Source organism: Carassius carassius, chromosome 26, assembly GCF_963082965.1.
Source record: "Carassius carassius chromosome 26, fCarCar2.1, whole genome shotgun sequence".
Lineage (NCBI taxonomy): Eukaryota > Metazoa > Chordata > Actinopteri > Cypriniformes > Cyprinidae > Carassius > Carassius carassius.
In genome coordinates, this window is record NC_081780.1 from 3,241,010 (window position 1) to 3,252,627 (window position 11,618).

The 11,618-nt window shown below is 35.8% G+C and overlaps 2 protein-coding genes across 3 annotated transcripts; one reads left to right on the top strand and one right to left on the bottom strand.

Annotated features, from left to right (window-relative positions):
* The first annotated feature begins 1,914 nt into the window (after positions 1 to 1,914).
* Positions 1,915 to 9,930, top strand: cd9b (CD9 molecule b). 2 transcript variants are annotated; one of them, XM_059510686.1, is made up of 8 exons: positions 1,915 to 2,074; positions 5,941 to 6,043; positions 7,909 to 8,006; positions 8,460 to 8,534; positions 8,980 to 9,081; positions 9,198 to 9,287; positions 9,379 to 9,462; positions 9,581 to 9,930. In XM_059510686.1, the coding sequence occupies exons 1-8, from the start codon at positions 1,997 to 1,999 to the stop codon at positions 9,644 to 9,646; spliced, it is 696 nt and encodes a 231-aa protein (XP_059366669.1). In that variant the 5' UTR covers positions 1,915 to 1,996; the 3' UTR covers positions 9,647 to 9,930. The 2 variants fall into 2 exon arrangements, with proteins under 2 accessions (XP_059366669.1, XP_059366670.1); XM_059510687.1 differs by lacking the exon at positions 1,915 to 2,074 and adding an exon at positions 4,340 to 4,500.
* A 77-nt stretch (positions 9,931 to 10,007) lies between these two features.
* On the bottom strand, positions 10,008 to 10,948 carry LOC132105519 (small lysine-rich protein 1). Its single transcript, XM_059510688.1, has 2 exons — positions 10,904 to 10,948; positions 10,008 to 10,781 (listed from the first exon to the last, which is right to left on the bottom strand). The coding sequence occupies exons 1-2, from the start codon at positions 10,904 to 10,906 to the stop codon at positions 10,524 to 10,526; spliced, it is 261 nt and encodes an 86-aa protein (XP_059366671.1). The 5' UTR covers positions 10,907 to 10,948; the 3' UTR covers positions 10,008 to 10,523.
* Positions 10,949 to 11,618: the final 670 nt, after the last annotated feature.

The window sequence follows — 11,618 nt, forward strand, 5'->3', positions numbered from 1 at the left end:
CTTATAGCGGACCGGGAGATCAAAATAAAACTAGTGATAACGAGGCGCTCTGATTGTTTTTGTTGTAGAATACGATAGAGGATATATTCACATGTTATAGAACCGTAATCTATGGTGTATAAAATTGATTTTTAAGATAAAAAATAGTCGATAAAAAGAATATAGTGACAGAGCTCAAACGCAGTGCAAACGCCAACAACAAACAGGAAGTGACTATTATAGATAATATTTAATGTCATCATGTCTTTGCTCAATGTGTGAAAATGTGGAAATATGTGCACACATTTCATGAAACCTACTGTACATGCATGAACTAGCTGTTAAAAAACTAATATGATTTTAGTGTTTAGTGTACAAAATCAGATGTTGTTCACCCAGTAACCTCTCTCAAAATGAAATTACCTGTGAAATGACACTCGGAGATAAAACAGGTCTTGTGTCTGAATTAATTGTTTTGAATTTCATACCTAAATGATTAACCTCAATTTGTGAGTAGAGGCCATTGAATTGAATGAGCATCTGGGATGCTGAGGTGAGAAACATTGTGACTCAGTTCTATGCCATCCAACTTGTTGACAGGCTTTGTGAAGTAAATAGAATTTCACTTCATTCTATAAAAAAATTATATTCCGTTGAGTCCCTCACAGTGTGATAGTCATTGTTTTGCGGTTGCTAAGGGTGATGTGCATCACAGACGGAGATGGATGGGTGTCACAACACTAGGGGTTGATGAAGTGTGCTGCTCTGACCGTGACAATGGGCTCCATTCATTTGCAACAAAATTGTCATCCTCACTGTACTCGCCTCTGCAGAGCCAGCACCACCAGCTTTAGGAAAAATCAATCAAAGCAAAGAAGTTCTATAATTAGACGGAGGGCAGACTCTGTAAACGGATTAGAAAATGTTCAGTGTTGAAGCAACCATGAGTAATCATTGCGTAGCATTGCATGTTAATTATCTGTGTTTTCTGCAAATGGCACATGTGGGGTGCAATGCTTTTATAAATATGACTTAAGCTGTGGAGTTTTGACGATTTAGTACCTAGACATTACTTGAGAGGAAACCACAAATGACTAAATGTTTGGACCATGACTAGCAGATGTGTCATTTGATGTTGACATTCTGTTAACATCTGTTAGGTCATATTTTAGAGAGGAAAGCATTATTGGCTGTGCTCTTATCTGACATTTAAGGTGGGATTTTGACAAATTTATCATTTATAGTCTGTAAATTGCTGTAAAGCGGTTTTAATAAGAAAACTGTATCAGTTATTTTTGAGTAAAAAATGCACCAGAGAATTCTTTTTTTTATGTGAATGTTAAGGGAACATTCCATTTTAGCGTTTTGCAAACATTATGAAGACCTTACTTTTGCATGTTCTCTACACATTGTGGAATAAATACCAAGATGTAAAAAATGTTAGAAGAAAAAAAACACTCAACTAAAATGTAAAAGAAAAAAAAGAGAAAAAAAGCACTGCATGAATGATGTATAGATATGTTTCTGAGAACATTTTTAAAGACCAGATAACTTTTAATTAATGTTCTATTTATCAAGCCAGAACGTGAGGGAACTTCTGAGAATGTTGTTATCTAGGTTTTTTAACATATATAACATCAACTTTTATCAAATATCACTGATTATATTATGATTTCAGATCTGTTCATTTATGAACAACAATTATTTGAAGAACTAGTTTTGCAGGTTTTGTTATGAAAAAACCCATTGACTGACAGCTTAAAATTGAAAATACACTGAATAATGTCACAGAGAGGTGCAAAGTGCCATGTTAGTACAAGTGAATGTGACTCACTCCAGAGCTTCTCGCTGTCTAAGAGGTGGGAGTTTACCGTTATAAACAGTCACTTCCCCTGCGCACAGAAGCATTGAGCCACAGACGAGCAACACAAGGGCAGACATAGACCTTTGGGAATTTAAACATCTGAGAACAACAAGACTTCTCCTGCAGTGTATTTGATTTAGAAATTGGATTCACATGATGGCTAAGTCAGGTCTGTCCAGTGGAGAGGAATGCATCAAATACATCGTGTTCATCTTTAATTTCATATTTTGGGTGAGTTTAATACAGATCACTCATAAATATTTATTTATTGTGGGGAAAAAAGTGTACATGTGTGACATAATGTCTAATATAGACTTGCTATTCTGCCTAAACAATAGGCTAGTCTTTTCATTTGTTTCTGAGACAAGCTTCTAAAATACTTTTTTGATTATTTAACATAAAAATTGCAACAAATATATGATGTTAAAGGCTGATATCTGATTTTCTGAATTGATTTGTCATTGACTGGCTCTCTGTGTCATTTCGAAAAGCGCCCACTATGGTGAAGGCAAAACTTATTAATATTAATTAATTAATAACTTAACGTAACGGACAACAAGTTGGTATATGATCGCAATTGCGTTGATCTGTTGGTGAATTAATTTTCTTATAACACTCCCCTTCTTAACTTATTCGTTAAAAAAGTACTTGCTTATGCGAAATTAAAAAGCGAATCGACTCATTAATATTAATTAGAATATATTACGCAAGCGTCATCTCCAGGAAGTTTACGAAGGAACGTCAGCATGCCCTGATTAATATTCATGAGCCCAGTCTACGCCATAGTGGGATTCAAAATACGGCGTTATGGGCAGCAGGTAAGCAAATGTTAAGAAACTAAATACAAAACAAATAACTTGTACTTCGAGAGATTTTCGCATAGGTTGAGCGGTTCACGAGAGACAAGTTTCCGGATAAAAACTGATAGAGTAGACTAATTCAAGTCAAGGATCATGGTAATTTGTTTTTATTGAGAAGAACATGTAAACATTTTGCATAATGTAACCTGTTGCTATCCCTAATCCATCCCATAAATGAGGTTAAGTTTAGCCCCAGGGATAAAAGGTTAGATTTCACAATGAAAGTAATAAGGACAGAACCGATTAACTAAATGTAGTCCACATCGTTATATAAATAATCTATATTAGTACTAACCAGTTTGTTTGAACATTTGGAATATAGAGAAAGCAAATGCTTCCCATGCTTTAGCTAGAAACTTTAAACAAAGTGTGTTTACTTTGATTCACGTAATCTGATACTCAGTGGGTTTGTCTCAGAAATGAGATCTTCTGGACTGCTGAGATTTGTCCACACCCTATAAAGCCTGACAAAAAAAAAAAAAAAAAATGGAATAGCGTGTTTTTTCTTTTAACTTTTTAGAACCTTTAAAAAAATTATTTAGAATATTTAAAATTAAATTAAATAAAAAGTATTCTTAGTTTTTTTGTTTTTAATTATATTTAATACATCAGGTGTTTATGGCTAATGTAGTATGATGCAGGAGAATATGGACCCTGATATTTATATTGCCAAAATTATTCAATTCTTCTGATGGCTTGTAATGTAAATCAACATAAATCAAGATCGCTATAGAAACAATATATAGCACACTACTTATATAAAATGCTAGGAAATATCAGTTGTCCCTATATATCTCCCAATAATATGTTTTAGTAAGATGATATATTAATATATTTTATCAATGGAGATTGAAAGATTTGCAAAAATTTTCCTCAAAAGCCTGATGTATCATATTTGGTACTTTTATTGATTTGATTTATGGATAATCAAGTAAACCAAAGTTGCTTCTGTCCAATGAGTCTTCGTCTTGAAATTTTAATAACAGTAAGTTATGATAACATTTACTTCACAATGCTCATTAATCAAGATTTCACATTTAAAAAAAAGACGTGTACCACAACCTTAAAAATGTGCATTTTTAGAATAAAATCTCAAGCGATGAGGGCAGAAGGCTTGTAGAAGATTGTGTACAGGATGCAACTGGTTTTCAGGACAATTTTGATAAAAGCTGATCATTTGGAGTTATAAAATATAATATAATTTTTTTATAAACTTATAAAATAATGCATGCAGTATGACATAGAAAGCTTCATAGTGTTATGTTTGGTCTTCTCCCTGACCTCTGTCTCTATCCCGTCTGTTCACTTTAAGAGTGAAAAGGTGTGAGGCAAAGGGACAATAGCTGTGTTCTGACTTCCCAGAGTTCCTGAGGGACAGCTCGAGTTACATGAAAATTTAAACCTGATCAGCTTGTGTTGTCGCAGTTTTGGCAACTAAAGTGCCATGTGAATCCTTAATTCTTTTTATACTCAATTTATATACTGCTAAATTGTTTTAGCTCTTTTTTCGGCCTGACAGAGTGACAGATCTTTTTCTACACTTTTCTGTCACACAGAAAACCTAACATGGTTTTGCCCCTCCTCCTTTTTCCTCTGACAAAGGTCAGGTAAGGAGGGTGCGGCCTTCTGGAATTTTTTTTTGTTCACTCCCTCGTCTTTTAAGGTTAAAAACAAGCAAGTTTCAGGTGCTCAGTATCGGGTGATTTCTCTTGAAACTACGCTTACTTTTTAGCCATGGCAGCGGGTGGACTTCAGTGTATCAAATACTTGCTCTTTATCTTCAACTTCATCTTCTGGGTATGTGTTTTTATGTCATTACATAAGCACATGTTAATTCATCTGTATGTTTGTAGAGTAAAAAGGGAACATAGTGTGTTGAATGTGATGTGATCAGGATATAAAAGTTTTAGTTGCTTGTTTATATTCCATACTTGGTGTATGTTTGTTTATTTGATTATGTATATTTGATGTGTGTGACAAACTTTGCTCTTTGAGAGACACATGCTCCTTAACATTTTGTATAGAATTTTCACATGTGAATTAAATGTTAAATAAGTTTCCTGTCTAAATGCCTTTTTAAACCGAAGCTTGGTCAGACCTTGGGTTTGTGAATTTCTAAAACATACTATCTAGTTCTATCTATTATATATTTTAGAACATATGGGGTTAGTTGCTTGTGGCCATTAACCACATTAGTTATGTTTTACGTAAGCCTGTTGACTTCCTGCTTTTACTGCTGGCTGAAAATGTCTTTGGTTTAGCTCGAATTGAAGACATTTTAACCAAAAAAAAAAAAAAAAATGAATGCACACATGTAGTTGCAGCCCGCTCAATTTTAAAACAGCACAAATAAGGTGTGGTCTGTCCCATTATCTTGTCTTTAAGTGCCTCGAAAGGACAATTCAAAGGGGTCTTGGTATTTAGGTGAGTCTTTGTGGTGAGTGAACAAACTAGCAAACATGGAATCCACCCATCAGTAACTCCCATTGTGTGTGTGTGTGTGGATGGATGGAAAAAGTCCGGCTCAGTTTGGAAATCTTTGAGGGACAAGCCTCAACACCCCTGGCAGTGAGTCACTGTGACTCATATTTGTGACTGCGTTTTCAAAAACCGAAGGAAACTGGAGGATTGCGATGCAATTTGTGATGTTTTTTTTTTTGGGTGGGATCCGCAATGAAATATGAACTGTCTGGTGACTATCAAAATTATCTGTTTTGACTGTAATCAAGTCTAAAGGTGTTGTTTTATTTTGTGTGTGGGCTGTTGATTAACTTTTGCCTGTGAGAACGTGTAAGAACCAGAACGATTACAATCTAGTACATGTTACTCATTCATGGAATCCACATTACAGTGTCCTGGGAATTGCAGGAGTTGGTTAAGACAAATTAGATTTCGTTCAGCATATTTTTGCACCGCTCTTTTTTTTTTTTCCAATATTTGTTCTAGGGAAGTAAGCTCTTGCTATTGAAAGCAGGCTAGCAAGATTTTCAGGTTGGTCAGCTTTTTGTTGAAGTGCTTTTGTACCAAAAGGCTTGTTGGACTTCATTCTTTTTTTAAGGAGAAGGAGTGAAATGTTTAGTTTTGGGCCTGACTTCCTGTACAATCTGCCTTCATAAAAAAATCCACGCTTGGCCTGCAGCTATGTTTCCTCTGTTTGGTTGCTCAGTTTGTCAATGTCACTGAAGCTCAAACTAAACAAATCCCTAGATTTATTGAATCTTTTGTTTGTTTCCTCAGCTCGCAGGTACAGGGGTTTTAGCTGTCGGTCTCTGGCTGCGTTTCGATGAAAGAACTAAAACACTCTTCACTGGAGATGGTGCCCCGACAGTGTTCCTCACAGGTGAGTTTGACCTGGATTTTTAGGTTACCCTTCCTCAGTCCTCAATGATTAAAAAAAAACACCCTCATCTCCATACACATTCGCATATCTCCTTTTATCACCTACATGATCAGGTCTTTGTAAGTTGTTGTTTGGGTATGAGGCATAATGGTGGTTATGGAAACCAGCCACACCTATTTCCAGACACCAGACCATCTGTCATCTGAATGTTGCATATGGACACTGTAATTCAACATGAAGCAAATGAATCAGGAGTTGTTCTGGCTTCTGTACAGAGTATCAAAACCGATAAATAAAAAAATTAAATAAACACACTCACCCTTAAAAGTTTGGAATGATAAAGAAATAAGTCTCTTATGCTTACTATTATTAAAAAATACAGTAAAAGCACTTATGATGAAAAACTACAATTTAAAATAACTGTTTTCTGTTTGAATATATATTAAAATGTAATTTATTCCTGTGATGCAAAGTTGAATTTTCAGCATCATTACTCCAATCTTCAGTGTCATACAGTCCTCCAGAAATCATTGTCATATGCTGATTTGCTGCTATAGCTATATATATATATATATATATATATATATATATATATATATATATATTTTTTTTTTCTCCTCATATAAATACAGCCTTGTTGAGCAAGAGCAACCACTACTACTTTTAAATCATTAAAAAAATTCAAGCTAATGATGGACATCACCCTGACTCGGTTTTTGAACATTTACTGAACAATCCTGTTCTTAAAGTGACACAAATAACTTGACCACTACAACAACATCTATTCCTCTAGGCTGTGTTTGTTTCTTTTGAAAGGCACAAAGACTGGATTCCTTGTTTCTGGCTTGTGGAAGAAGACCACAAACAAAATTAACTTTAAACCAAAAACCAACCCCCTGATATATAACATCCTTCAGATTCTGAAAGGTGAAACTGCCTTAACCTAGTGACAGGGATGTTGGGTTTCTGTCTGCGTGTTTTTTTAGGGGGCAGATTGTTTGAGTTATAATGGCTGTGCTGTTTTGGAGGAGGCTGTCTTTGGCCCACATGTTGCCAGCTCTCTGCCCCTTCCCATCATCCCTCACAGAGCTGCCTTTCTCCTTTTCATCACCAGAACCCGCATTGTTTGCTCTCTTCTCAACCCTTGCCCGCTTTGTTTTTCCTTTCTCAAGATCTGTCAGAAGATCTCTCGCCTCCATCGATCCAGAAACATTATAAACTCGATGGGCAAGTGTCCAAGTGTCTTTCAGAGGTTTTGAAAGCGCTTTGAGTGACAGCAGGGCGTCTTGCAATGCCAAACATCCTAGTGACAGACAGTCCAGAAAAGCTACATTTTTTAAAATAAACATTCCAAAAGGGGTTTTAGAAGAACCATTTTCGGTTCCCCAAAGAACCTTTCAGTGAACTGTTCTTAAATAACCTTTATTATTATTATTGTTATTAGTGTGAATAATATTATGAGAATTTAGTTTTCCACTAAAAAACTTCGAGCAATTAAAAGGTTCTTAAAGCTAATAGATCCCAATAATGAAAGTTTATTTTTAAGAGTGTGGTAGGGTGGTGTTTCATCGTTTCTGTAGATACAGCACAATCCACTTGCGTAGAATTTTGTTTTGCATATCCTGCTTTGCATAGCTTATTCTGATAAAGTAGCTGAAGGAAATAAAGTTATTTATACACTGACATTTTCATCAGGTTTAATTTACTACAACCATAGATTATTCCCATTTACAGTAAATTGCCTTGATTTCAAGTTTGTCTTATTTTTTTTCTCATTTTTTTTTCAGATGAGAATCCAAAGGAATAGTAAGACTGATGTAATGGTACAGGGAAATAATAAATGTTCTCTCTTTCTCTATCCCCAGGGGTCTACATCCTCATTGTGGCAGGTGCGATCATGATGGTGGTCGGGTTCCTCGGCTGCTGTGGCGCAATTAAGGAATCAGCCTGCATGCTGGGACTGGTGAGACCTCCCATATTCTTCCACAGCACAAAACAAACAGATCCTGTTTGATATTTGTATACCTGATGTAGTTACACTGTTAAAAATAAATGTTTTTGCAGTCGTGCCATAGAGGAACCATTTTGAGTTCCTCATAGAACATGTGAACGGTTCATAAAAGAATACATTATTTCTTCCTGTGAAGAACATTTATAATCTGAAGAACCTTTTTCTGCTTGAAAGATAAAGGTTCTTCGTGGAACCATAGATTCCAGTAAAGAACCTTTATTTTTTTTTGGTGGATGGTTGTCATGTGGCTTTGACCCACATTCATGATTTACTCTTTTTGGATCGCAGGATAATTTAAACCGAACAAATCAGAAGTGCACTTTAGAGTGTCTTTGCCAAGAAATGACCATCATTAGATATTGTTGATGTCCTTGTTCACCTCTGACTTTTTCTTGCTCTCTCCAGTTCTTTATGTTCCTGCTCCTCATTTTTGCTGCAGAGGTGGCCGCTGGAATCTGGGGATTGTCCAATCAGGACAAGGTGTGTGACAGAGTCAAGTCACAGTCATTTATATAGTGCTTATATATGCAAAACAGATTGTCTCAAAGCAGCTTCACAGAAGTAAAAAGTAAGATAGCAGTGTTGTAAAATTTCAACAAGTATAAAATGACTTTAATTTCAGCTGTAAAACACTTTAGAGAAGACAGTTGTCCTGTAGTTCAAGTCAGTTTGATGTTGATTCGATGGCAGTGTCAATGTCACAAAATTCATCACTTGTGAAACTAAATTTATAAAGTAGCTCTAAGGAAGACAAGAGTGTCATTGTACAGATCAGCTGAGTTCAACATTGACATTCTGCTCTCATCCATTAGCGTTGTAACCCCCCTTATAGCATAAAGTTAATTATCTTTTAAGGCCCATTTTCCCATGATCCTTTCATTTTCCCTCAGTGTGACCACTTCTTTCTTTCTCTCCTCCTCCTCAGATCGTGACGGAAGTCCAGACGTTCTACAAGGAGACGTTCCAGAACTACAAAGACACTAAACAGGAAGCACTGAGAGAAACTCTGCGAGCCATTCAGTACGGAGTAAGTGTTAATTTTTATGGTTCGTTCAAACCACAACATCAAAAACATTGAATGAATGGAGGGAAAAACAGCTTAATGTTAATCCAACTGAATATGCTCTGTCTGTTTATTATTAGCTGAAGTGCTGTGGACCAACCGGACTAGTTTTTGATGGAGCATCCGATACCTGTCCTAAACAGGAGGGAATTGAAAACTTGGTCACAACGGTAGAAATGAAATTTATATTAATGAATCTTAAGTCTCTTTAAATAAATGTTTTTCCATGTGCCGTTGTTACCTCTTGTGTTTCTACTCCAGAGCTGCCCAGATGCTATTAAGGACATCTTCACCTCTAGGCTTCACGTGATCGGAGGGGTTGGGATTGGCATTGGTGTGGTCATGGTGAGGAGATACTCATGCATATGATTCAGTGCCCTTTCACCTGAAAAGCTTTGACGCCGAGTCTTTCTCCTCATGTCACACTGCTGTCAGATATTAACCGTGTCTCTTTCATCGGCAGATATTCGGCATGATCTTCAGCATGCTTCTGTGCTGCGCCATCCGACGAACCCGGGAAATGATATGAGCTGCCCTTCGTGCTGCAGCATGAATTCTGCTCTGTATTTATCTAAGTTTGTAAAGGTGTGTGTGTGTGCGTGTGTGTTTGGAAAATTACTCTGATACACTTCTAACAAAGCCCAGCTTTAGTCAAGCACTCTTAACTGTTAAAGGTCATGCATATGTTGAGTGGAGTAATTAATTTTTTATTTCTTTGGTGTTTCAACTTATGTTCATTTGCCTCTTTGAATGTACTTGTAAGCTTCGAACACCAATTGTAGTAAATTACAAATAAAGTTCAGAACTAATTGACTGAATGGTGATGATCTTTTTTTTATTATGTGACAAAGCTCTAATGTGACAAAGTATTAAGCATATGTATGGTTTACTGCCCTCTGGTGATCTTACAGTGCACCCACATCCGCAACATCATTGTTTTACTTCCAAAATGTTTTAAATTACAAAATCCCTGCATCTAAATTTAGTTTATTGTTAACTCCTGTTATAGAGTTTCAGAAATCCAATTTGAAGGAACTGATATTTTATTGGGTTGTAACAAGTCTTATATGATAGGATAAATAACCAAAAATAAATAATCAGCTGATATAAATGTAACATTTTCCAAAATTCATTTTTGGCTCAAATCAATAAAATGTGGCCGCTTTGTAATGCATCATGACAGTTTAAAGAAGTGAGAAGGTTTATATGAAACATTTGTTGTTTGCTATATTTACAGGTAGGCAAATTAAATGTATAGTAAAACTAACAAAAGAATGTTGCTGCAGTTAACTGACAACTTACAATTTGTGTAACTTAAATATCCATCTTAACTAACCTTAATAATTTATCCATTTAAGTAAGCATGCACATTTATATTTAGGTTTAAATTGGCATAAATTTAGTCTTCATTTTTTGATCTTTTGTTTTTTGCCCTTTTTTCCTTTCTTCTTGGTGGCTCCAGTCCAGCCAAATCCTCTGAAATCCAAGCAGTCCACTGCATTATGGGAGATGTAGTAGACGTTCTCCATGGCAGCTGGACTCAGAATATCCACATCTGTCTTTGTGGATTTGGCACTGACAGACCTCTTCTTGGGAGAGTGCTTTCTTTTGCTCTTTGCTGCAGGCTTGGAACTTTGAGATCTTGACTTTTTGTTGCCAGAAGGCTGTAAAGTGTATAGATTTTGGGGGGGAAATGTGAGAGATCTTCACACATTTCAACCAGATGTTTCTCTTTTTGTCTTTTATGCAATGAAAAGTGAAGATAAAATAGAAGATAAATTCTTACCATTATTAAGTGCCTTCCTCTCACACAATAGTTAGACGCTTGAATACACTTGCTCAAGAAAAACTGTGAACTGATCCTTATCAATGCTTGTAAGGTGATGCTTTCCTAGATTTTAATCTCATTTTGCAATCAGCTTCAAACAGAACTTCTATCTAAAAGCTGCCGTTCCTCTCCAGTGTGTCCCTCGTGTATGAGGTCTTTGTTGTGTGCTGTTGTTTATCTAGGGTTGTCCTGGTGACAGCTCATGGGAGCTTTTTCACGGGACTCATCCACCAACTGGCTTTTCAGGTCAAACCAGGATGTTTTTTAATGTGACCCCCCACATGAACCTGCAGTATTTGAGTCCATGTATCTGATCATATGGTAAGACTTAGGAGTGATATTCAGAAACTGAGGAATAGGAACCTTCCTGAATATTCTAATAATTAGAAAGACAAAAAAAACAGTTAAATAAAATTACCAATAAATAAATATTAAGATTTTTGTTATTAATAATGTTTTTTTTGTTTTGTTTAATTGAATACATTTGTACACAACTTATAATTATTAAAGTCTGTTAATTAAAAGAATGTATATCTGGCAAACATACTGATGTATACTTGAGTATTTTTGTAAATTGATTATGTTATAGAGGTAATTATATATGTAGTAATTACAAATGACTGCGATTGGTCCATCCTGTCAATGCGCTGAGAAAAGTAACAGTTCGCACGTG

Bases quoted from the DNA above. Each gene is read 5' to 3' on its own strand.
- cd9b (XM_059510686.1), top strand. From the start codon at position 1,997: ATGATGGCTAAGTCAGGTCTGTCCAGTGGAGAGGAATGCATCAAATAC. The intron at 8,007-8,459 runs GTGAGACCTCCC...TGCTCTCTCCAG, and splicing joins CAGCCTGCATGCTGGGACTG to TTCTTTATGTTCCTGCTCCT. The intron at 9,288-9,378 runs GTAGAAATGAAA...TTTCTACTCCAG, and splicing joins TTGAAAACTTGGTCACAACG to AGCTGCCCAGATGCTATTAA.